Source organism: Nicotiana tabacum, chromosome 22, assembly GCF_000715075.1.
Source record: "Nicotiana tabacum cultivar K326 chromosome 22, ASM71507v2, whole genome shotgun sequence".
Lineage (NCBI taxonomy): Eukaryota > Viridiplantae > Streptophyta > Magnoliopsida > Solanales > Solanaceae > Nicotiana > Nicotiana tabacum.
Window position 1 is genome coordinate 162,536,407 of NC_134101.1, and position 27,846 is coordinate 162,564,252.

General features: G+C 37.5%; 1 protein-coding gene and 1 long non-coding RNA gene across 2 annotated transcripts; one reads left to right on the top strand and one right to left on the bottom strand.

Annotated features, from left to right (window-relative positions):
- Positions 1 to 1,347: 1,347 nt before the first annotated feature.
- LOC107818987 (uncharacterized) lies at positions 1,348 to 4,661 on the bottom strand. Its single transcript, XR_012705223.1, has 2 exons — positions 4,065 to 4,661; positions 1,348 to 1,596 (listed from the first exon to the last, which is right to left on the bottom strand). It is a non-coding gene; the product is annotated as an uncharacterized LOC107818987 (long non-coding RNA).
- Positions 4,662 to 8,311: 3,650 nt separating this feature from the next.
- Positions 8,312 to 8,752, top strand: LOC142176141 (secreted RxLR effector protein 161-like). Its single transcript, XM_075243221.1, has one exon. It carries the CDS (start codon positions 8,312 to 8,314, stop codon positions 8,750 to 8,752), a length of 441 nt encoding a protein of 146 aa, XP_075099322.1.
- The last annotated feature ends 19,094 nt before the right edge of the window (positions 8,753 to 27,846 follow it).

The window sequence follows — 27,846 nt, forward strand, 5'->3', positions numbered from 1 at the left end:
TTACGGTCCGGGGCGATGTCAATGTTATATTGGAACTGTTTGACAAAGGCCTGGGCCATGTCATTCCAGACATACCAGCAAGATGTGTCTTGACCCATAAACCATTCGGAGGCTACACCCGTAAGGCTTTCCCCAAAATAAGCCATCAGTAATTCTTCATTTTCTCCCGCACCTCTTAGTTTATTGCTATACCTTTTCAGGTGGGCTATGGGGTCTCCATGTCCATCATACTTTTCAAATTTGGGAGTCTTGAAACCAAGTGGCAAACGAACATCGGGGAACATACATATATCCTTGAAGGCAATACTCTTCTGACCTGCCAACCCTTGCATGTTTTTCAACTATTGTTCTAAGCTTTTCAGTCTTTGGGTTATTTCTTCCGATGCTACCTTTGAGCCAGACTTCTCAATCTTTCCAGGAAGATCAAATTGGTAAGAGTGGTACTCAGGAGAGTGGTATTGTTCTTTCTAGGTAGCAAATTGTGACTCATGAGTTTTCTTTTGCACCACTGCTGGCTGTGGGATGGTGAAGACATGCATAACTGTAGTGGTTGTCTGATTGGTTGTCAATGGCACACTTTGGGAGTACGCAACAGAAGTTCCAGCTATAGTCGTACAATTGGGATAAAGGCTGAACCTAAATGGATAGAATTGATCAGACAATGAAACTGGAGTGGTAGTAGTCGAGATGGGTGTAAACTCTGGGACAACATGAGAAAGGGGTGGTCCTTGACCATTGGCCCATGCTTGACACATTTCAGACATTTGTTGTTTCCGCCTTTGGACCTCCTCGTTCAATTAGGATTCCGACTCCACAATCTCCCTTGAGGGGTCGACAACTCCTATATCCAAGTCTTTGCTAGCCATGACTTGCTTGATTTTTGAACTTGTGTCGTATGGACAAATCACCAAAGTGCCATGAACTAACCACCCTCTGTTATAATTAAAGTAACAAAGCGGAGCAAAACAAATCCAATATGTTAGCGTTAGGACATTTATCAGATAGAAATATCACATTGCGCGAAATTCCCCTAGCAACAATTAATGGCTCTAGAATGAATTCGAGGGTCACAAGGTCATTTGGCATCATCTCAATTTTGTTCATTTCAATGTTCTCTTTTCTTTCTTTTCTAATACTTCTTGGCTCGCTCATTTTTCTACCTCTATTTTCTTTTTAATCGTCATTCTTTTCTTTCCTCTCATTTCTCACATCCCACAACTTTTCCTTCTTTTTTCTTTTTTCTTTTTTGATAATGATTCGATCGAACCCTATGTAGGTTGCCTACGTATCATTCCCCTCATGAATCAGATCAAGCGTAGTTTTGGAAAAAGTGATGGACAAATAAACTAAAAATAAAAATCTTTTTGAATTTTTCATTTATAATTTTTTTCGATTTTCAAATACAAAACAGGAAGTCGATAATGAGCGACTCGACAAACTAAACTATACTACGACAACTCTGACACCAACTAAATGATTGAATACTACTGTACAAGACTAGGAAGTAAAACATGAACAATAGACTCAAAAACATAAAAAGGCTCCTCAAGCAGCTCCTGAATGCAGTGGTCCTGGGGTATCTGTCATGCTTGAGTCCTGGTACATGGATCCACAACTGAATGAGAAAAATAAGACTAAATAAATCAGTGACTCAAGACACTATGCGACACCACAACACCTCCTGTTGGACACATGCAAGACACGATTAGGCTATTTTTTTGAAAATTAACCTACGTGGCCGAGAGTGGCTATAAGTGCAAAATAAACAAGGGTGACTACTCAGATATGGAAATACCTCACTAAGGCTTACATGGATTCACACTCCCAATAATCATGGCCCGAAATTAATTTGCAGAAATGACCCACTTTACAAAAACGATCAATATGGCCAGAAGCGGCCAAAGATGCAAACTCAGCAAGGACGGACCTTAAAGTAATATGACACCTAGTTGTGGACTCAAGATCCTAAGACATGGGTTATTGAACCACTTTTGCAAAAATGACCCCATTTTGCGAGAATGACTGATGTGGCCAAAAGTGACTAGTCATGCAAGATTTGGCTAAGACCCCACGAAGCCAAGAACCTAAGATTCACTAATAATACCAGACCCTATGTGGGTTGCCTACGTATCACGTCCCGAAAGACGAGAATCAGGTTCGCGTAGTTCGGGAAGATTGTATATGGGAGAAAGCTTAAAAATGACACTAATTTGGAAAAAATATATTTTTTGTCTTTTTGAAAAATGATGGATAATGTAAAATCTTTTTGGATATTTTTTTTTGATTTTTGGAAATTGATGGAAAAGTGTAAAATCTTTTTGGATTTTTCACTTTTGTATTTTTTTGGCTTTTCTTGAAAAAGTTGTGAAAGAAAAATATAACTGGGCCCTACTTGCTTCATTTTTCATCCTTCTTTCCCAAACATCAGTCCGCCAAATGACCTTTTTACCCTCAAAGATGCAACATGTATCACATAGGGATGATTGAATGTCTTTTTGGGCCACGGGCCCATTTTTGACAAAATTTGGATAGGCTTCCTACAAAGGGACACGGTGCCTGGGACCGAGCCCTACTAGGTCCAAATGACATGATGCAAATAAGAATGACCTAAAGGCTGACCTAAATGTGGGGTTCACTAACAAGGCAATTCGGGGCGGCACGTGGTCGATGTCGACTGCTCTAGCTGTCCGCCCACTCCACGCTCCCATGCCACCCCCCTAAAGACACGGGTGACTCACAAAAAAGGTCGTGTACGCTCAAACGTACTCCAGAAGACTTGTTGCAGAAAAAAGACCCATGGTTAAGCAAATGATGACAGTTTATAAAGCAGTAACACATTAAGAAAAGCGATACACAAATAACCAACAAAACTAGGAAATAAGACAAACAAAGCAAATAAACAAAGCAAACAAAGAAAACAAACACCTCAACTGAATATCCTAAAAGCCAACAAGATCAAGTACCAGCTCGAACCTGTAACTCCCTAGCAGAGTCGCCAGAGATGTCACACCCTTTTTTTTAAGAAACCTTCACTAAACCCTCTTAAATAAATAAAAAGATTTAGTAAAGCTTGAAAAGGATATTCAATTAGAAAGTGACAAAAATTTGTGTTTAAAAGGATTAACTCAGAGTCGCCACCTGACATTTGATTTCGGTGTGTCAAGTCACCGTTTTTTCTAAAATATTTGTTTTTCCTTTCAAAACACTTGAAACTCCAAAACTAAATCTGCACCAGAGATTCGGGTAAGGGGGTTCATTTGACTCGGGGAGAAGGTGTTAGGCACTCCCCAAGTCCTGTAACTAGTACGGTTGCATACTTGATCTAGTCGGCTTTTAAAATATTCGAATTGAGGTAATAACACACAAAAAGAAAATAAACAATCAAAAGAGGCTCGAGGTCGTCCCCACCTAAATAAAAGAAAATTAAAAGAAGAAAAATTAAAGTTCTAGATTATCCTACACTACTTCTTCTACGATGTTCGCCATGGCCTCCAATTACATTCACTTTGGGGCATACCCCTGAAATAAAATATATACAAATCTCTCGGGGCATTCCCCGAGTAAATTTAACTAAGGGAGCAGCCTCTCACCTCAAAACTAACAAAACTCCTAAGGCTTGCCTCCCCAAGGGTGGTTGGCCTAAGCATGTTCCTAGCGAATAATAAAATAAAATAAACAAAATAGAACTAAATAAAATGAAAACTCAATTCATGCTCATGCGTTAACAACCTAAAATATGCTTCTTACGATCAAAGGGAATAATGAAAGTAATAAACGTTTTTTAGTTTAGTCCAAATTGTTTTGCTTTAGAATTTCAATCCCCCATAGTGCATTTACAATTAATCATTACTGGCCAACATTTTTTTTCTTTATGTCTTTCATTTTTCACTTTATCAACAATAACAAAATAATGAAAAATTAGTTCAAACCAAGGAAAATCAGATATCAAGAATCAAACAACCAAATTTAAACTCACAAATGCAATTTTATAACCAAGAAAATACAAGTAAAACAAGATTAGCATGATCCGTTAAACTCAAGAAATAAAAATGTGAGAAGGGGACCTCTGAAAGCGAATCCGGACTTGACTGTTTTGAAGCTCCCAAAAGGATAGGGGCGTGACCAAGACCACGAACGGAATTTGACAAACGGCGGACTGACCGAACCTCACCGGAGAAATTCAAATCTTGTCGACGAACCCGACCTCTACTCGACCCAGAAAACACCGAAGCTCAAAGGCCTGACCGGAATTTATGGTTGATGGGCTGACAGAAAGCTTATGGGTCAAGATTTATTTTTAAGGACAAAGATTAATGGATTTCAATTTCTATTATGTTCTTTGCTCGTTTTCACTTTTATGTTTTTGTTTTCCAATATCCCCATGTGTGTGTGCGTCAATGTTTCCGCCTTTCCATGTGTGTGTGTGTGCTTTTATTGCTGTCTCAGGCGACGGGAGAGGCGGGGAAGATGGATTTTTTGAAAGGGGTGGTTGCTGGTTTGTGAAGGTTGAAGGTTTAAGGGGGTTCTGGTTTTTTGGCATTCAAGAGGTTGAAGAAGAAGACGGGCGATGGGTTGTCCGTTGAGTTCTGCCGCTGGTCTCCTCTTTTTTTGGGTAGGGATTTTTTTAGTCTTGGTTCGAGAAGAAGATGAAAAAAGGTGTAGTCTTTAATGTACTAGGGTTGAGTTGGGCTCTAAATCATGGGCTAGGGTTGAGTTGGGCTCTAAATCTACCAAATTGGGCTAGGAAAATGCTGGAAATTTAATTTGCTTTTTAAAAATACTTATAACAAGGTATAAAATAACTCTCAATTGATTTTAATAAACTATTATATTTAAAATAAAACTACAAATTAAAGTTGAAACTATTTTTGGCATTTTCAAAGATTATATTAAAATAAAATAAAAATAGGTTCAAAGTAATATATCCTTCTAAAAATATCTAATACGTGAATTAAATAGAGAAATATGGAACTATTTTTTGTATTTTCAATTTTTGTTCTTAAAATAAAGTAAAATAGTTAAAACTAGGTAAAATAACAATATTAGGCCTAAACTACATATCTAAAAGCTAAAAAGAATAAAATCTCGGGGAAAGTCAAAAATCGTATGTCTACACATGGTGAGCTGATGTGGAAGTTTATATGGAGAAACCTCCTGGGTTTGTTGCTCAGGGGGAGTCAAACTTAGTATGCCATCTGAAACGTTCATTATATGGCCTTAAGCAATCTCCGAGAGTATGGTTTGGAAGATTTAGCTCTGTTGTCCAATAATTTGGGATGTCTCGAAGTGAAGCAGATCATTCCATTTTCTATCTATATAATGGTCCAGAAAATAATATTTATCTGGTAGTTTATATTGATGACATTATCATAATTGGAAATGATCAAGAAGGAATATCTCAACTAAAGCAACATCTATTCAGTCACTTTCAAACCAAGGACTTGGGAAGTTAAAGTATTTCTTGGGAATCGAGGCAGCACAATTCAAGATAGGTATTACTATCTCACAAAGAAAATATGCTTTGGACATACTAGAGGAAACATGAATGTTAAACTTCAAACCTATTGACGCTCCTATGGATCCAAATGTCCAACTCGTCCCTGGACAGGGGGAGCCTGTTACACCCCAAGTTTTCATACGTGAGAGTACGTCGTAAGTCATTGATGTAAGCTCAGAAATGAGATTATATTTGGAAGAAAATAAAGTAAGTTAATCATGTTACCTTTGAGGTTACAAATATTTAAGATCATGAATAACGAGTACCAAGAGGGTTGGAAATCTTAGAAGCTAAACCAATTGAAGAAAATAAGTTTCGTCGAAAGTCGACAAGTTTGGAATGTTATAACATGTACTTTGGGGTGATACTAGGGTTCTTAACATGATAAGGAGGTTATTCTATGAGTTATTTTAGTCGTATGATATTCATTTTCTACATTTTGAAGGAAAGCAAGTTGTGGAACAAGAGTTGGCAAAGGTCATCACAAGTTACATTCATAAATTTGCTGAAATTTAGGTCAAATGTATCTGAGCATTTCTCCAAATATACTTGGAATCATGGGGTGTTATACCTACCAAATTGAAGATCTATGAGTCTAGTTTCTAACGCATTAAATCTTTCATCAATACGACATCGGAGTAGAGAGATATTTATGTTTTCGCGAGACCGCGCAAGCAGATCCCAATGGGACCCACTTAGGCGGTGGTTGACCTACTTCAATTTATAAACGATTTGGACGCCTATTTTTGCTCATTTTTAAACTAAAATTCGTCCCCAAACTTCTCCTAACCCTCCTAAACATATACAACAAGGGTTTGAAGTTATTCCAAAGTGATTTACACCATATTTCAACATCAAAACTTAGTTCTAGTGAAGAACAACACCTCTTTGAGGTTGTGTTGTTATTGAGGATTGTTGTGAGCTGTATTTGGATGAAATTCCAAGTTGTTGCTGCTGTATAAGGTGATTATAACATCCTACTAATTGTGCTTAAGCTTGCTTGTATGCTGGTTAAGTTGTTAGGATGATAAACTACAAGATAATACTTGGATTAGCTTAAGTCACTTCTATGGTGTTGTATTGCTATTAAGGGTTGTTGTAAACTGAATATAACTTGGATTTTGACTTGAAGTTACTGTAGGAGGTATGTATATTGTGTTCTTGCTTGTGCCTAAGGTTATCTTGATGTTGGTTAAGTTAAATGGATGGGCTAGACATGAACTAGTGAATAAAGTTGCTAATTGAGGATAGTTGAAGTTGTGGATTATTTTCGTTATTATAAATATATGGTATAAGGTTAGAATCATTGATTAATTACTTCATTATCATATTAATGATACTTTTATGTTGAAGTAAGAAGTCTATAAGGATTGATAAGGGGTATACAGATTCCAATCGGAGCTTGCCGCTCGTCGTAATGTAGTTGTGACTTGTTGTTGTTATATGGTGTCTTGATATTGATAATTATGTATTGATGGATTGCTCTGGTCATTGTTGTTGGTATATGGTATTGGAGAAGGCCCTTGTTACAAGGGAGATGCTGCTCAAATTTACGTAAACGAGCTACTAGCTTAAGTTATAGACTTAGCCTTTGCTCAGCACTGATTTTGAATCTTCTTATACTATGATAGATTGAGTTGACTTGTTTGAAGAGTTTCTTGGAAGGGATTAAGGACTCAACGGGTTTAAGGTATGTTAAGGCACTTTCTTCTTTCTTTTGACATGATCTAAAGTGAAATGAATACGCTACTTCATAACGGATCTACTCCTAGCAACTAAGGTTGTCCATGTTGTTCTTTCCTTATAAAATTATTCTAAGCAAGTGTGTATGATCCTTGAATCCTACTAAGGTTCATATTGAGGGTATGAATGTCCATAATTTTCTTAAGTCACTCCAAAAGGTTTAGAAGGTGATTCCATGAGTCTAGCATGCATTATATATAGTATCTATTTTACTCTACCGAGCCGCGCTATAGTCGGCCGGGTACAACACCTATTGTGCAACCACTGATCAGTTGGGTTTATCGAGCTCCACGTGGCCGGGTACGATTCTACCGAGCCTTATGATGGTCGGGTACGCTTTTACCGAGTCCTCTTTGAGGTTGGGTACGATATGATGATGATGATGATGCCCACAGAGGCGAATGTATTAAAAAGTTTATGTATATATATGTATTATGCATTTCATATCATAGCCCCTAGAGGCACTCAGATGTTACAGGTTGTATCTCCTCTATCTCTCTCTTTACATTACTGTTCTTGTTTATGCTTTCCTGCCTAACATACTCGGTACTTTATTCGTACTGACGTCCCTTTTGCCTGGGGACGCTGCGTTTCATTCCCGCAGGTCCCGATTGATAGGTTGACAGTCCTCCTAGTAGGCTATCAGCTCAGCGAAGGTGTTGGTGCACTCCACTTGCTCCGGAGTTGCCTATTTGGTCAGTATGCTTTGGATATGTATTGATTGGTATGGCGGGACCTTGTCCCGACCTTTATGATTTTATGTACTCTTAGAGGCTTGTAGACAGATGTCAGGTGTATGGATACTTGTATGGCCTTGTCGGCCTATGTTTTGAGTTTACAAATGGTCATGTCGTCCTTATAGGCCCGTATGTCACATATATAAGTTTGTATATCATGTTGGGTCTTTATATGTTGAGTATTCCCTTATGTTTTATTCTTGTTATCGCATGACGGGTTTTCTGGCTCATTTACTCATGATAGTATGATAAGAAAGATATGTTACGTTGGTACTCGGTTGAGTAAGGCACCGGGTTCTCGTCGCGGCCCTTCGGTTTGGGTCGTGACAGAGCCATGAATGACCCTGACAAATATCGAAAACTGGTCGGTAAACTAAATTATCTTACTATCACACGACCTGATATTTCATTTGCAGTAAGTGTAGTTAGTCAGTTTCTCCAAGCTCCGTGTAAAGATCATTGGGACGCAGTAATTCACATCCTAAGATACATCAAAAAAGCTCCAGGGCAAGGACTATTATATGAAGACAAAGGTCACACAGACATTGTTGAATATTCTGATGCTGATTGGGCAGGTTATCCGTCAGATAGACGATCTACTTCTGGGTACTGTATCATGATTGGGGGAAATCTAATCTCTTGGAAAAGTAAAAAGCAATATGTTGTTGCCAGATCTAGTGCAGAAGCAGAATATCGAGCTATGACCCTTGCTACATGCGAGCTTATTTGGTTGAAACAACTCCTCCAAGACTTGAAATGTGTCGAATTCAAATAGATGAAGCTTATATGTGACAATCAAGCTGCCCTTCATATTGCCTCTAATCCCGTTTTTCATGAAAGAACGAAACATATAGAGGTAGATTGTTATTTTATTCGGCAGAAGTTTGAGTCCGGATGCATTGCCACCAGCTTCGTCGGTTCAAATGATCAGTTGGCAGATGTGCTTACTACGTCCCTTAGAGGAACTCGGATTGAACACATTTGTAGCAAGCTTGGAGCATATAACATGTATGCTCCATCTTGAGGGGAAGTGTTAGATATTGTTAGAGAATATTTCAAATATAAGATTGTATGTCGGATAGATAGTCAAATATTGTAGGTAGAAGGCGTGATCTCGGGGATGCATTGTTGACTTATGTGTCTAACTTTTGTGTATATATTCTCGATGTAATTTATTATTTTAAGCATGAAGTGAAATACACTTACATCATTCACACGGTGAAATGCGAAAGGAGCAGGTAGACAATCAAAATACTAGTAATTCATACGTGATGTTTATGTTAAACCAAATAATTTAATTCTGAAGTTACAAATTAAAGTAACAACAAATATCATTTAACCCTAACAAATGTTTATCTAATATTATAATCATTGGAAGCTATTAATTAAGAGTAGTAGTTTCCTAGCAAGAGACTTGGTCAAATTAAATTTCATAACCCAACCGTCACGTCACGTATAAGGAGGCTAATACTAAGAAAAAACTAGAAATGAAAGAAGGGATAGGTAAGAAATGGACATTGACTTGGAAAGTCTTCCTAATTTTGCATTAATTAATAACCAGTAGACAAGTAGAGAAGTTTCACACCTCCAATTTTCAAACTAACAAAAATGCCAAATACTATATACTCCATGAAAATTGCGCCACCTACATAATTATAAAGGATTGCGCCACCTACATAATTATAAAGGATTGCCTGCTCACACTGCAGAGTAGATCGATTTGATTGGCAAAAGCGCTTTTCGTCTTCTAGCCATCACTTGTCGGATTATATTTTGATCAATTCGAAAATGGGAAAGATGGTGTGCACCGAGGTGGATAGCGGTTTGGATGTCAGCCCATTTTTCATAGCTCTTATTATTGCTCTTCTCTTCTTATTCATTTCATGCGTCAGTCCACCACCTCGTCGCAGATTTGTTGTTGTCACTCCATTCTAATTGAATTTTTCTCTTTTAGTTTGCTAAGTCTGTACGCGAATTGGGATTACTTTTAATAAATTCTCATCTTTTGGACGAGAATTCATGCTATCATCGTCCCTTCTCACTGCTTGTTTCCCTGATTTTATTGAGTTCAGAGATGATACCGGGAGATCTAATTTTTTACGCGTTGTTTGGATGGTTGTTTCCGGTTGTATTGCATTGTATTGTTACCCAGATACAATGTTTGTTTTGATTGTTAATATAAAACTGATTGTATCGTATTGTTAAATCCATTGTTCCGGTACAATGAAAAACCCCATTTTATGAAACAACCAAATCGGTGTAGTGGGTTTGTTCCGTATTTTCCTTTTCAATTATGCCCACACTTATTATTCTATATTTCAATTTTACCCTTTACCCTATTATTTATATTGTATTCACCAAACTAATAAGTACTTTGTCTCCATCTTCTTTCTACCGTGCAACTAGTCAACGACGTATCGTCTCTTTCCAACAAAATTTTTACAGGTTAGTTTTCATATCTTTTCTTCCTGTTGTTACCCCAGGATTAGTTTTCAGCAGAAAGGTTAGTTTTCTGCCGTGCAACTAGTCATCTCTTTTAACTAATTCCACTGTTGCTATTGTGTGTCATGTGCTTTTTGCTCATTGTTATTATGTACCATTATTGTTGGTTTTAGCTGGATACTTTTGGCTTTTAATTTTAGTTTACTGGAAAATTTGGGGGCAGGGAACAGAGACGATGCTGGTTTTGATTCACTTTGTTGAATCTTTTCAGAAATTTAAGATTATTTTTTCCATCTCTTTTCTTTGTGTATTCACATGAATTATGTGTGGCTTCTGTTGTAACAAATAAATTTGCTTATATATTTTTTTGTTTACTTAATTAATTTAGTGTAATGTGATGAAATATTTGGCTAGAATTCTCTTTTTTGTACAATCCTATTAGTATGTATCTGAATTCTCCTACATACTTCATAATGTGTTCTATGAAGAAGAGTTTATTTTCGGTTCATATTTATTTTATGTAGTTAATTGGTTGATGTATCTCACTTAATTTTATTATAGATGGCTGATCGGAATAATCAAAATAATAGACAGATATTGGAACAAGTGAGCTCTTTAGCTACATATGCTGCTTGCTTAGTAGCTATTTGGTTTTGGACTTATGTACGTGAAATTGAAAATGACCAACGTACGATCACACATGATATACGACTGGAAAGTGAACAAGTTAGACATGAATTATTGAGTCATTTATTCTCAACTAAACTTTGTCGTAATATTATAAGAATGACCCCTTTAGCCTTTACCGATCTATGTGAGATGTTAGTTAGAGAGGGTGATTTTAGACCAACACTTCAAGCTACAGTTGAAGAGCAAGTTGTAAAACCACTTTACCTGTTAGCACATAATACGACAAATCACGAGTAAGCTTTTATCTTTCGATGATATGGGGAGTCGGTTAGTCGTCATTTTCATATTGTCCTGCGTGCGATCTTGGGGTTATATGAAAAATTTATTAAACAACCTGATGGCTCTCAAGTTCTTTCTGAAATTGCCGGTAGCCCAAGATTCTACTCATATTTTAAGGTGAACACAAATACAATTTTATTGAACTTTTAGCTAAATTCAAGGTTGATTACATATAATTTATTATAATAATGTCAGGATTGTATTGGTGCAATTGATGGAATATATATACGCATTAAAGTTTCACAACGTGAAGCACCCAGATACCGTGGAAGAAAAAATTATCCAATACAAAATGTATTGGCTGCATGCACATTTGATTTAAAATTCACATATGTGTTAGCTGGTTGGGAAGGGACGACATCTGATTCAAGAATCATGAAGGAAGCGTTAAATAGACAAGATCCGCTAAAACTTCGAGAAGGTAAATATTTCATATATTTATATAGGGAAAGTTAGATGTGATGAATAAATAATTAAAAATTTTACTTTTTATCTTTAGGAAAACACTACCTTGTTGATGCTGGATTGATGTTGAGAAGTGGACTTATTACGCCTTATCGTGGGGAGCGTTATCACTTGAAAGAGTATTCAAGAAATCTACCTCGAAATCCTCGTGAATTATTTAATCTGCGACACACATCTTTGCGTAATGCTATTGAACGGGCTTTTGGAGTTCTTAAAAAGAGATTTCCTATAATTTCTAGTTCAACTGAACCGTCATATGATGTTGAAACCCAAAAGCTTATTATTTTTGCATGTTGTATTTTGCACAACTACTTAAGAGGTGCAGACCCAAATGATGAGTTACTTGCACAAGTTGATGCGGAGCTTGTGAATGATAATGATGTGCATGAAGAACCACCAAATCCTAGGGAAAGTAATAATGAGTTTAGAAGGGGGGAGTTGATTAGGGATGGCATAACAGCTGACATGTGGGCTAATTATCAAGTTTAATCTTCTAGGAGAGAAAAAGTCAACGAATTTTTTCGTGTTTATTTATTTGATGTTGTTTGAAAGTAATGTCGGCTATTATTTGAATAAAATATAATTTATTTTATTTTATAACTCTTACAAGTATTATGTTTGATAAATTTTTCATTAAGTCTTATGAATATCTCTTAATTATGTAGTTATCAATATGCCGAAAAGGTCAAAGGCATCCTCAAGCGAAACAAATCTTTCAGATAACACTTCTGTTTGTATTTGGTCAAATGCTATGGATGATGCCTTAATTGAAGCATTCTATCATGAGCACACATTTGGAAACAGGGTTGGTGGAACTTTTACTGTACACGCGATTGACAATATAGTGAAAGAGATGCAATCAAAATTTCAAGATAAAGTTTTTACCAAGGAGAGAGTTCATAACCGAATGAGAAATATTAAAATAAAATTTAGCAAGTATTATGACACATTTTAAAATGGGATGAGCGGGTTTACATGGGATTCCAACACAAATATGTGGAATGCTGAATCTAAAGTATGGGTCAATTGATATAGGTACATTTGTTTTTAGCAGTTTTGTTCTTTATTTGCATTTTATACTCCCTCTGTTCCAGTTTATGTGAACCTATTTCCTTTTTGGTCCGTTCCACAAAGAATGAACCCTTTCTAAATTTGGTAACAATTTAGCTTAAAGTTACAACTCTACCCTTAATGAGAAGCTTTTATAACCACACAAATACTCTGGGCCCCATTTGGACTTGTTTAAGACCACAAATTCCAAAAGTCTTCATTTTTTTCTTAAACTTCGTGCCCAGTCAAACAGGTTCACATAAATTGGAATGGAGGGAGTAATGTTTATCTCATTTTCTGCATTATTATATTGTACTTTTTTTGTGCAGGCTAAGCCTGAAGCTGCTGAATGGAGAAACAAGCCGATTAGAAATTATGATAAGCTAATTGAGCTATATGGAAGGGATAACACTATTGGAAAGCAAACTGAGACTGGAGCAGATATGGCAAAAAGGGGTGCTCGTGATAATTTGAGAAAATCAAGTGATAGTTCATTGACTATTGATGAGGTAGATGAACTAATTTCCATGAATGCTGTCTCTTTGAAAAATATCGAGGAACATGGACAACATGAGCAATATCAATCAACTCAGGAAGCACGTAAATCCAATGCATATTCAGAGGTACCGACTTCTAGAAGGAATAAAAAATCTAAACATGATCATCTTGAAGGCATGACTGATATGTTGAGAGGTGAGATGAATAATTTGGCTAATGCAATTAATAGCCTTTCAACTATGCCACCTATTCCTGAGAGTGAGATATGAAAAATGGTACAAGTGTTGGATTTAAAGCCTAGTATGCACGAGAAAGCCTATATATTTCTTTGCAAACATGCAGATTTGTGTTGCACACTAATTGGGTATCCATTGGAAGACCACAAATTTCTTTTACTGACCTTGATGTCGTCACCTGGCAATTGAGTTAGACTAAATAGTTTTGTGCTTTAGCTATTGAGGATTTTATAGACTTTGACTAGATCGGTATGAATTTTATATGTCATGTTGCTAGAAATTTTTATTATATTATACACTTTAAGTTATGGATTATTTACCACATTAAATGTCAGGAAATCAAGGTCCGTTGTCTACTCTGTTTTGATGGGGCAATCAAAAGAGATTGACTGTGGATAACTGAGTTAGAAATGGAGTTCACATTATTCCACTTCGTGTGGATTTTCAGTTTGGAATTATTTAGTTTCTTTGAGATATGGAACAATATCATCTTTTTCTTTATTTTTTCCTCATTTTCAGATTTTCATGGAGTTACTTTTCTATCTGTTGAATTGTGTGGATTGAGTTCATCTAAAGGTTTACCTATCGTAAATGCCTAATTTTTGCCCCATCTTTGTCTTCAGTACATTATATATATATATATATATATATATATATATATATATATATATATATATATATATATATATATATATATATGTGTGTGTGTGTGTGTGTGTGTGTGTGTGTGTGTGTGTGTGTGTGTGTGTGTGTATGAGTGTGTGTATTTTTTTTATTTGTGTATGTATAGATTTTGAGAGTTAATTAATGGTTTGATAAATGGGGTAGGGATTGGACTAGTTAAAATTGAGCCAAAAATTGGCCCAAACTTTGAGCCCATTTAGTCCAAATCCGGTCCACAAGGGGCTGCCAGGGGAGGGTCCAAATGACGTAGTTTTGATCAAAACTACGTCGTTTCATTTAGTAATCTGAAGACTTGATCTCATCCATCCATAATCTTTTATCCAACGTCTCTCATTTATTCCCTTTGAGGTATAAAATCCTTTTAAAATCAGATTTTTTTCCATTTTTCTCTAAAAATTCAAACTTAGACCCATCTCTTCATCTCTCCTCTTTCTCAAGCCGCCGCCCGCTGCCCCTATTCCGCTGGCCGGAAATCGCCACCGCTGGAAGAACCCCAAACCACCCCAAAATTTCACCCTTTGTTCCTCTCAACCTTTTCTTTCCATATCTTCAAACAAAATCCTTTAAAACCCCCTCAAAATTCACGAATTTTAGATTTAGGAAAGCTCTAGCCTCATTTTTTGTGAAATCCGTGAATATTGAGCCACCCCCTTCACCCAGCGCCTACATAGAAGTATATAGCTCGACAAGAGCTATCATTTGGCATTGGTCTTAACCCGAAACTCCGGCGACTGCCACTGCCCGCCGCTGCTGCTTCTCCATCTTTTTATTTCTTTTTCGGCCAAAGGCACTTGTTTCCTTTTGGCAAGACGCTGGAATCTATTAGTTTAGCGTCTTCCAAAAGGAAACATATGCTCCCAAGGTCGGACAGCCACCTCTTCACATCCCCGACATCTTCTCATGGATCGAACAGTGTCAAATGCCCTTGATTGGTATAAACCCTAATTCCTTTTTATCTTTTCTGATTTTTCTGTTTGCTTTTGTAATTAGTATTAGTTTTAAGGTTTAATTTCTATTCTTGTTATTTTTATTTTTGTGCAAATGAGCTAGGGTAGTATCGGTTTTCAATTACATGTTACTTTTTAAATGTGAATTTCAGTTCTTCGACCTAGCCGGTCGAGTAGTTCGTTATTGTGTGTTAGTTCTGATTTTTGGTTCTTCGACCTAGCCGGTCAACTATTTTGTGCGGATTTGATTAAGCTTGAACATTCAGTTCTTCGACCTAGCCGGTCGACCTTGTTTTGTTTGTCCGTTAGTTCTGATTTTTGGTTCTTCGACCTAGTCGGTCAACTATTTTGTATAGAGTTGTTAAGTCTGAATTTTTAACTTTTCGACCTAGCCGGTCGAATAGTTAAGTCTTTATGTTAATTTCATGAAAAAACCAAAAGATTAGTTCACTTGTTTATATAGTTAGTCGTATATTTAGGTGTTATTAATCGTGATAGTTTAGCGATGTTCGTTTAATTTCTGTTTCAAGCAATAGCTTGTGAAATTCAGTTGTTGTTCCATGTTAGTTTGCACAAATCGAATTCATTCTAATCTAGTTTGTCTAAATACTTAGTTCGATTGCATTTTGAATCTTGTTTCTACTTTGCTAGTTCATATTTGGTTGGAGTTTGAGTGTATAAGCTGAATTTCAGTCATGTATAGATAAAAGCTGAAAACTTGAGTACGTGTTTGTTGGGGATTTTACTGTTTAAACATGCTGGAAATGGAACTGCTCTGTTTTGTGTTAGAATTTGGTGAAAAAATGACTGTTTTGGCACACAAAAGTTAGTCCTTTTGGACAGATTTTTGGTGAATCAAAATCTGTCCAAAAGGACCTATTTTTTCCTACTTAAAGAGGTCATTCTTTCACACTAAACATACATAATCTATCACACAGCTGCTAGATGTTTTACACACTAAAAACCCAACTTTGAGAGTAAAAATCAACAGCTAAACATATCCAATAGAAAGCTGAAAATCAAGAAAGTAAGCTGAAATTTGAGTGCTTTTGTGTGAGATTTCTGAAAAAAAACCTTTCAAGAAACTAAAGTTATTAGAGTTAGTCCTGGGATTCTTTCTTCTTTGAATTTGTCGGGTCTCAAGGTGCTTCTGGGTCATTTTCTTGGGCTGAAATCTGCTGCTGATTTGTTGTTGTTACTGCTGAGAATGTTAGTCGCTTTAAACCAAAGTTCTTCACTGTTGGTTAACTTCTGCAACTAGGTACTCTTCTAGTTCTCTTTCTTAATGCAATTTTATTCAGCTGAAGTAAAGTCATGAATGTGTTAATCATATTTTGAAACTGCCTCACCATATTTGTCGGATGTTTGGCTCATAAGTGTATGAATAGAGTGCTTAACTTCACGAATCAATATTTCATTGTCATATTTAATGTCATTAAGTCTCAGTTTCTTCTAAAGTTTAAAGCTGCTTTGATTGTTTAATTGCTAAGGGGCAAGGGAAGCAATATACTGACTTGTGTCATGTCGTAAATGGATATATGAACGCTTTAAGCCTTCAGGTGATATGATGTTGTTGAAACTTCTTTTTCGTTCCCAGTTCGTGTATTGCGTTGTATACTACACATCGGTGCTTAAGCCGAGCTAGAATTTTCTTGTTATCTTCAAGTTAGTATTGAAATCCATCCAAATGGGTCGGATTCCTTAAAAGAAAGTTTCTGGATTTCATTTCTAATATCTGAAGTTGTAATAGAAAATTTTCCTCAAGTCACTAAGGCTAAGCTTCATCAAGTTATATTTATTTCCTTCCCCATGTAGTATTTTTAGTTGGTTTCTTTAGTTGGGTGCTCTCTCACTCATCTTCGGTTTTCTATAATTTGGTACCTTAAAATATTTTACTGTATTAGTTTATTTGTTTTATTTTAAATTGGATTCTTTATTAAAAGCATGATTCATTTTTGCTTGGTACATGCAAAGTTGGTAAAATTTGCAGAGCAAAGCACTGCAAAACCCAAAGTGTCATATATATATATATATATATATATCCATTCCATATTGAAATCCATAGTGGTGAAAACCTTCCTCCCATACTTTGGGATCTGCGCTTCTGCAAAAAACAACTCACCTTACCTGTGTAAATATTTTCAACTACACTTGTTTAATTTCTTATCCACTAAACTAGTTTTGAAATTCTTAAATTATTACTATTTGAAATGTGCCAATTGGCTCTTCTTTTTCTTCAAATCTTCAAGATGTTGCATCTTCCTTTAATCAGTAACTCACATGATCTTAGTATCTTACCCACTGCCAGTGCCCCGTTCTATTTTATTCAAATATATTCCTAGACATTTTACTATTTTAGTATTACAAATATGAATCTTGGGGTTAGGCAATAGCGTCAGGAATGAGGTCAGGATAGTTTGAAATTCAAGTGTAAACCATAGTTTCAACTACTATTGTAATTTGTACTGAAGATGGAAAATAAAATGATGAAAACGATGAAAATTATACGTAAAATCAATGATTGATGGCACAAAAAGTCATGATGTAGCAGCCCACGAAGATGTAATTGCATTTCTTCAATAATTTGGACCGTGTTGATGTTGCGTCATTCTTTTGGATGATATCTCGTCACATTCATTAGTGGTGACAGAATTCGGAAGTTATATCTAAAAGAGTTCATTCTTTTTAGCTCACGGAATTAGTAGGCACGCTTTAATCTTTTTATTCACGAAATCGCTTGTGTAGCATGATGTTCAACGTTCAATAAATTAATTCAATAATTTCATGACATATTTGTTAGTCTTAGTCAATTTTTTAATTTAGTTAATCCTTAGCTAAAAATCGCGGATTCGCTTGCGTAGCGCGGTAATGACATTTAATAAATTTTCAAAAAGTTAATTTTTCCTCAAAGCATAATTATAGTAATTTTTCATAAGTAAATAACGTGCTAATAATCGTTTGTCATGAATGCGGATTCGCTTGCGTAGTGCTGTTATGACTAAATAATAAATTTCGTCGATCACGTATTCGCTTGCGTAGTGTGGTTATGAATCCTGTTATTCAAAATATTCTTTAATTTTTCTAAATAATCAAGAGATAAAAACGGATAGGTAAAACATGAAAATCATATAAATCATAGTTTGTCCAAAATTAATTCAAGCTAAGTTTTAAATCAATAAAACGACCGTGCTAGAACCACGAGACTCGGGGAATGCCTTGCACCTTCTCCCGGTCAACATAATTCCTTACCCGGACTTTGTTTTCGCAGACCAATAATAAAAGAGTCAAATTTTCCTTTGAATAAGGGATTCAAATAAAAGGTGACTTGCAACACCCAAAAATCAATTCCAAGTGGCGACTTTGAACAATAAAATAATTCCTATTTTAAAATTGTCACTTAATTGAAAAAACTCTTTAACCCACAAATCCATAACACATATATTCTTTTTGCGGGGGTAGAAAAGGGGTGTGACAGCTCTAGCGACTCTGCTGGGGACCTAACCAGAATTCGAGCTTGTACATGCTGACTTTTATTTGATTTTATTAATTTTGTATATATTGTGATTTATTTGTGCCTAATGTGCTACCTGTTCGCTTTTTACTGTTTCAATATTGTTGAACTGTACATATAAACTGTCTTCTCACGCACCCCCTCTGAGTCTTCTTGAAATTTAAAATTGGGCATTTGCTTGACATAGCCCGCTTTCTTTGAGATAGTCGAGGTGCTTGTCACCCGGTGAAGGATTTTAGTCACACATGTTTTAGGCGGGGAGCACCACCAGTTAAGCCGGAAAGCAATGCTACCGGTACACTGGCCCTCCTCGGCTCGAGTTGTCCGCTCGAGTAAGTCAGTCTAGATACCTTCTCCACAAGGATTTAAACCTAGAAGAACAAACCTCATGCCGGGTATTCCTGGTAGGTTCGCTTTATTTGCATCACGTGCATTTGACTTAGCGAAACTCGGCATAGGGGCCGGGTCCGTATAAGACAGGTATCCTTCTTGAGACCATCATGTTCACGTATGTGCTATTTGATACATTATTTGGAAGGCTTACTTGCATTGTCGACCGACTTTAGAAAATTATGTAGCAGAATTATTAAAAAAAGGAAAAAAAAGAATAATTCTCCTAGTTTAGTGCAAATAAACCTTTTTTTTAAAATAAAAAAAAATATATATTGTAGTAGTCTGGTGTGAGTTGTAAAGATTAATATTCATTAAGAAAAACAAAAGGGAAAAGTACCTAGTTTTACCGAACCACACGGGTTTGATTATCACCGGATGTGAGATACGTAGGTAACCTCCATCGGGTTCAGCCCACACTTTTCAAAAAAAGGGAGCATAAAAATTCTGTATGTGCATAAAATTTTCGAAAAAGAGAGCCTATTTTGGTCACCTTTTTACTGTCTTGCCCTCATGTTCCGGCTATTTTGCCAAGACAACCTTAACATCTTCCTGGGAAGTGCTGAAGGGCCGTTTTTGTGAAAATAGTTACTTTATCCATATTTATTCATCTTTTACCATTTTGCCCTTATGTCTGGCCATTTTTGTCGAAGTAGCTTTGAACCTTTCCGGAAGTACCGAAAGGTTATTTTCGCAAAAGTAGCCATTTTTATCTTTTAATAAATTCTCATCTTTGGGACGAGAATTCATGCTATCATCGTCCCTTCTCACTGCTTGTTTGCCTGATTTTGTTGAGTTCAGAGATGATATATAGCGGGAGATCTAATTTTTTACAAATGTTATTTTAATCACATGATAAGAGCTCTTTAAATATAACACAAAAGACTTTTGTTGGATCATTTTCTTTTATCCAATACGTATAAAAACGTTGTTCCAAATGGACTTAATTAAAGGTCAATTATCGACCGTCTATATTATGAACGTCAACTACTAGTCATTTATATTTACTTTTCGAAACTAAAGTTACAATACTCAGAACTGCAAATTTCGTAATCAGGAATTCACTACAAAACTGCTCATAATCTATTACAACCTCGACGAGAGTGAAGCTACCAAATCAATCTTAAATTCAATAAGGAGAAAGGCTGCACCGCGGCTTAGTTATTGCACGGTAAGAAATAAAATAAAGTTAGCTAAGACTTACCCACACCAAATATTTACACTAAATTATAGTATTAAGTTACCATAATTATGTGATTTAACGAGGTAAAAATATGTAATAATTGACCATGATTTAGTAAAAGTAGTGTATGCACAAACAAATGTCATGCATCAATATAGATATAATGTAAATGTTCGATGTGGGCAAGTTTTTACTGCTGAACTAAGTAAAAACTAGCACTCACCATTCTCTAGGTGAATGAGTTATCAGCAAACAAAATATTGCACCACAATGCAGCACTGCACGATAATCTCCAGTTATTAATAACAAAAACGGATTCAGAACTGTTTATATAAACGTATATTTGATAAAATCTCAAGTTTTATATATAGTTTGAACTTCAAACAGGAATTACACTGGCAGCAGGCACTACTCTGCTACATATTTGCGGTCCTTTGATTTTCTATGGCTGAAATAGCAACCTCAAGTGGAATGTGGGCTCGAATTTGGACAAATAGGATATTTTGGTGCTACAATTAGTTTTTTTTTTCCAGTAATAGAAGTTTTAGGAAAAAGTCCCGTGCCAGAATTTTAAAGCAGGTTGGGCTCGATTTTCCTTTGCAGCAATTATGGTGATCGCTAGATTTTTTTTAGCGCTGTGGCTGTAAATTATAGTGATCGTCACAGAATTCCTGATGCTTCAAAAATTTGGTAATCTTTAGGAGCATGCTTAAAATTCTGGTGCGAGACTATTTTTAAAAAATAATTTTTAGCAGGGTCAAAATATAAACAGTGTTTAGAAAAAGTTCATGTAGCATCATTTCTTAGTGTAATTTACACATTATTCTAAGAAGACTGAGGCCCAACTACCGAGACTTATAAGGTAGCTAGGTCCACAATGGTGTAGACATGCGAAGTGCACAAATATACGTTTTTAGGATTATTATTTTAAAAATAGTTAAAATTTACATTTGTTTTTAAAATTTAGCCATCTTAGAATCAAACTTCAGACCGTGTGAAGTTTGAACTACCAGAGGCGTAATTTCATGTCAAATTAAGCTTCGGCAACATCTTAAGAAGGAGGAGGAGGAAAAGAAAGCAGTGTGAAATTTGCCAAATCTGACTTATAAACTGGCTAAGTTTTAAATAATCTATCTAAAAGTTGCTTTAATTTCTGGTGCCACTTGTATACGGGTAAAATTGAGATCATAGTAAACCCGGCCTCCGATAAGATAAGCCAGGCTCGAGACATGATGACAAAGGACTGATATTGAGGCGAAAGTTTCGTCGAGTCAGAATCCGGGGGCATGACGCATGCCCTCGAGAATATTTGGGTCATGGTTCCGGGTCGGTTCTAACCTCGAACCACTTCGCAGAACATTGTCGGACAATCAAGCATAGCCAATAGAAGGCCGAAATATCCCGACCGGTCAGGTATCACGACGGGGATCTCGGCACGTATCGATAAGGAAACGACAATCAATTAATCAGAAGATTTTTTACTATTCATAGAGTTGTAACTAAAGTAAGACTCCTCTACTATATAAAGGGGGTCTGGTAATTCATGAAACACATTGTAACACACATTTCAAAGCAATATACCATTATTTTCTCTATTATTAGCTTTTTCTCTTGTTCATCAGTGCCGGCCGTGGTGAGCCCGGATCAAGGGTGACTATTTCGCTATGGCTGGAACTATCCTACTCGTGTGGTTTGAATTTCTTTTATCTTTGTTTGTTCAATATTGACTTAATTTATCGCTTTGTATCGAATCAATCTGCGTATCCATAAAATCACTTACAAATTTAATTGTTATTCGATTTTGAGGGTAAATAGTTTGGCGCCCACCGTGGGGCTTGGGATAATAGCGGTAATTTGATACAAATTCCCATAACACACTCTATTTTACACTTGTTCTTTGAAGTATCTCTAATTTCAGGCTAAAGTTCAAAATGTCAAATTCCCAGTCAGCCCCTCTGAACGTGGATGCCAAATATGGCCACCATGGCGAGAACAACAATGTAGCGCCTGGTAACGAGGTGCGTTCAATCGACCTCAATGGAGTTTCAGTTGCAAACCCGATCGACGCTAGCTCGCATGTGACCTTCAATGCAAATTTACCTACCGATCCTGAGAACAACATCCGCAAAGAAGTCCGATCGGTTGCACAAAATACGCACGACGGGGAAGATGATGGGATCAACTTGCGAGTGATCTTCGAAATGTTACAGGCTCAACAGACAACACTAGCCCAGCTCCAGAACCAAAGCCACACCCCGAGCAGAATTGAGCCCAAGCCATCCCGGGGAGTCACCCACAGAAATGAACCGATCACGGAAAGGCCGAATGAAATTGAATAGAGGACCAACCCAGAGATCATAAAGATGCTCGAGGAACTGACAAAACGGATAGAATCTGGATAGAAGAAAATCAAATTCAATGACAAAAAGGTGGAAACCTATAACTCCAGGGTCGACCAAATTCCAGGAGCACCATCAATATTAAAGGGTCTAGTGTCCAAGAAGTTTGTCCAAAAACCTTTTCCTCCGAGCGCAACTCTGAAGCCAATTCCTAAGAAGTTCTGCATGCCCAAGATTCCTAAGTACAATGGTACGACCAACCCAAATGAGCATGTGACCTCCTACAAATGCGCCATCAAAGCGAACGACTTGGAGGATGATGAGATCGATTCTGTCCTGCTGAAAATGTTTGGGGAAACTCTGTCAAATGGAGTTATGATATGGTATCACAACCTGCCTCCTAATTCTATTGACTCGTTTGCTATGTTTGCAGATTCCTTCATGAAAGAACATGTCGGGGCTATCAAGGTAAAGACCAGGAAGTCAGACCTTTTCAAAGTAAAACAGAAGGATAATGAGATGCTTAGAGAATTCGTATCCCGATTTCAAATGGAAAGGATCGACCTGCCTCCGGTCGCGGATGATTGGGACATTCATACCTTCACCGAGGGACTCAATGTTCAAAGCTCGTTGGCTTCACAACAGTTGAAACAAAATTTGGTGGAGTATCCGGCTGTTACTTGGGTTGGCATGCATAACCGGTATCAGTCAAAAATTAGGGTTGAAGATGATTAACTTGGGGCCCCTTTTGGGTCGTTTATCTAGTTAGAGCCGTCGATAGAGTAAAGAGAGACATTGATTGTGAACCAAGATCGGACAGGGATCGGTATCGACCATGTGCTCGGGTCCAACCCTACACCAGTACGGAGTGGCAAGAGCAGTCGATGCAACTTTTACTTGAGAAGGACGGGATCGAATCCACAGGGAGCTAGAATGATTGGGATTTGGATTCCTATCTAAACTAGCTGTGCATAGTGCTTTTAATTACACTTCCAATCATAATTGTTCGTTTGTTACTTCTAATTTTATACTAATGAGATGCTAAATTAAACTAAGAGTGAATGCTTGTAAGGTTTTCTAAATGGTTAAAAAGGCACTAGGGAAGTGACTTTCTCCTAGGTTAATACTTGGCGGGATCTAAAGCTTAAGGCAAAGTTGTTATGTTGGGGATTGCGATATAGCCAATGCACGAGATTGCTCACTTTATACCTCTCGGTAGCTTGAGTGACTTTGCCCTAATTGACTTTCTCAAGACCAATTGAGTGTCAAAATTGTGCAAGCAATATAGGCTCAAGTCGGGTATTACTATCTCTAGGTTTAACCGTTTAATTGGGGCTATCAATCTCTTGATTACACCCCAATTCCTTGTTGGACTGATTTTCCTAGACTCAAGCTCTCTTTCTCAAGAAGAGCCCAAGTCAAATAGGCACAAATTAGTATTTGCAACCACTAATTCAACATGGAAAACACAAATCCGTCCAAATATCAACTACCCATAAACATCTAAGCCTTAAAACAAAAGACCCATCAAATACCCACACTAAGGTTGAGCCACAACCCTAGCTAATGGGTCTAGCTACTCATAATAATGGAAGAAAACAGATAAATAAATGAAGAATAACCCATATAATTTGATTAAAAACTAAGAAATTGAAGATTCAGTGTTAAACTAGCTACAAATTACTCAAAATGGAACAAAACCGCCATTCATGTGCTCTAGATTCTAACTGATGCCCTAAAAATGTGAAAAGAAAGTATTTATACAAGGCCGAATTTTCTGGACCGCGGAAAATGCACTGCGGCCGCGATGAGACTTTTTGGCTTTACTTTTCACTCTCTGAATCTGGTCACCACGGGCCACATAAAATGCTCCCTGACTGCGGTGGCTTCACTACGGTCCGCACAAAATGCTCCGCGGAGCGCGTTGGCTTCAATTGTCCAAACTCCTAACGCTCTAAATCCCCTCTCTGCGGACCGCATAAAATGGATTGCGGCCGCGAGAAATCCTCCGCGGACCGCACTGCTTTAAGCTCCAAAAGTGCACCTCTCTGAACTCATCCACCATGGAACGCACTAAATGGTCTGCGGCCGCGGTGGGTCTGTTGCGGCTGCAGTGGATTTTATGTTGCAACAGTGCCTTGACTTGTTCTTGGTACTTGTGCATGTTTCACTCCTTTTTGAGCTGGTTTTGACTACTTGTCACTTTTTTGACCAAACCCTGCAAACAAGCACAACATGTAAGCTTTCGGGATTACTTGTATATATTTTTAGTCCAAAACTCAAGCAAAAAGGAGTATAAAATAGACTAGAATCTCTAGTTATCACCATGTAATAGAGACCGAAGAGGTAGTGGGTCTGGGCGAAACCCTGTGAGAAGTGCAAGGAAGAGTGATCGAGGTCAAAACAACTGGGGACTCATGAGCAAAAACAGTTTCGATAGGCCTATCGGGCCTAAGGAAGCGCCGAGGTTATCGGAGTACAACTTTAACGTTGCCGCCACCGCCATTGTATCTGCCATCGCACGTATCTAAGACTCCAAATGGCCTCGACCTCTACAGTGCGATCCAGCCCAAAGGATCCTAACCTAATGTGCAGATATCATGGCACTCATGGCCATAGAACAGAGGATTGCCGACGATTAAGAGAGGAAGTAGCCCTTCTATTCAACAAAAAGCATCTCCGGAATTCTTGAGCGATCGAGCCAAGAATCATTTCAGGAATTGAGATTCTAATAAATAGACCGAGCAGGAAGAACTTCAGCACGTCATTTACATGATCATCAGTAGGGTCGATGTTCCCCAGGAGCCGATGTTAAAGCGCACCAAAGTATCCATCACAAGGGAAAAACGGACTTGAGATTACGTACCAGAAGGAACCTTGTCTTTCAATGACGAGGATGCGGAAGGGATCATGCAGTCCTTCAATAATACACTGGTAATATCTGTACTCATAAATAAATCTCTAGTTAAGCCTGTGTTAATTGATCCAGGTAGCTCGGCCAACATCATCAGATCGAGGGTCGTAGAACAGCTCGGTATATAAGATCAAATCGTGCCTACAATACGAGTTCTAAACGGATTCAACATGGCATATGAAACCACTAAAGGGGAGATAAAATTACCAGTGAACGTCATCGAGACCATCCAGGAAGCCAAGTTCTATGTAATCGAAGGAGATATGAGGTACAACGCTCTGTTTGGGAGGCCATGGATCCACAATATGAGGGCAGTACCCTCGACTCTACACCAAGTGTTGAAATTCCCAATGCCAGGAGGGATTAAAGCAATCTACGGAGAACAACCAGCCGCAAAGGAAATGTTCACGGTTGAAGAGGTGATCCCGATATCCGTACTTACAACGGTAAAAAGTCAAGGTTCGGTCCCCAAGGAAGAAGCCAAATAATAATTACCAACACCGACCCTGACCCAACCGGAGAAACAGGAGACCGATGAAGACAATGACTACAGGGTTCCCAGGTCTTTTATAGCCCCCGATAACTCCGATGCTACTAAATTGACGATCAAGGAGCTGGAGCTCATATTGATCGACCATTTGCCCGATCGAAAGGTATACCTGGGCATGGGGTTAAGCCCCGAGTTCAGGAGAAAACATATTTAATTTCTTATAGATAACATAGATTGTTTCGCTTGTTCCCACCTTGATATGACAAGGATCCCACCAAAAATAACCACTCACAAGCTGAGCCTGGACCCGAAGTTTCATCCAGTCAAACAAAAAAGGAGACCTCCATCCTAAATCAAGCATGCCTTCATCAACGACGAGGTATCTAAACTCCTTAAAATAGGTTCCATTTAGGAGGTTAAATAACCGGATTGGTTAGCAAACGTATGGCACTCCCTAAAAAAGGGAATAATTAAGAATGTGTGTCGATTATAAAGATTTGAATAAGGCGTGCCTGAAGGAATATTTTCTTGCCCGACATCGATCGCATGATCAATGCGACGACCGGCCATGAGATACTCAGTTTTCTCGATGCCTATTCCGGGTACAACTGAATTTGGATGGACCCGGACGATCAGGAAAAAACGTCCTTCATCATTAAGTACGGTACCTACTTCTATAACGTAATGCCATTCAGACTAAAAAGCGCCGGTGCTACTTATCAATGCCTAGTAAATCGGATGTTCAAAGAACAAATAGGAAAATCAATGGAGGTTTATGATAAGTAGGGATTTTGACTACTTATTTGCACTCTTTTACTTTTGCTTTAGCTCAAAATTGCTTAAAGGTATTTCCGAAAACTGATGAAATTTGCTTCCTTGCAGGAGTGTTGGAATATGAGTCAAAGAGATAAAAATCAACTCAAGAAGGAGTAATTTTGGACAAGGACTAAAACAAAGCAACAAGAGCAAAGTGCAGACCGCACAATATTGAGTGCGGCTGCAGACCATGAAGAACCTCTGTCAGATTTCCTTTGCAAAGTGCGGACCACAAAATTGTTGTGCGGCCGCAGAAGATGCGGTTCAGAGAGATGGGAGTCTGGATCCAGAAGAAGTGCGGACCGCACTATTATTGTGCAGCCGCACTAAAAAACGTGCGGTCCGTAGAAGTCTCTCATGTCAAGCTCAAGTTCAAGGGTGCGATCGTACTCAGAAATGTGTGTTCCACGATTCTAAAGAAGTGCGGCCGCAACCCAGAATTGTGCGGCCGGAGAAGTCCATCTTGTCCTGCCAGTTTCAAAGTGCGGACCGCACACAGAATTGTGCGGCCGCAGAACATCCGTAAGGGCAATTTTGTCCAATAATTTCATCTGTGTATAAATAGTCTTTTTGTCAAAACTATGCCAAGTTTGAAACCAGAAAATAGATAGCCGTTTTTCCTTTACTGCTTTGGGTAACTTTGTAATAGTTTGTCATTTTAACATTGGATTTTCTACCCTTTATCATCTATTATGAGTTTAATCTTATTTTCTTCTTTAGTTTCTTAAATTTTCTCTATGAGTAGTAATTTCTTAGTTAGGGTTGTGACCCAACCCTAGTGTACCTAATAGGTGTCTAATTTAGGACTTGTTTGTAATTGGGTGAGTGATACTTAGTCTAGTTCTTGCTTGAATTTAAGAATTAATGGTTGCAAACATTGATTCTTGCCTAATTGACTTAGTCTCTACTTGAGAAAGAGAGACTAAGTCTAGGAA

Bases quoted from the DNA above. Each gene is read 5' to 3' on its own strand.
- LOC142176141 (XM_075243221.1), top strand. From the start codon at position 8,312: ATGAATGACCCTGACAAATATCGAAAACTGGTCGGTAAACTAAATTAT.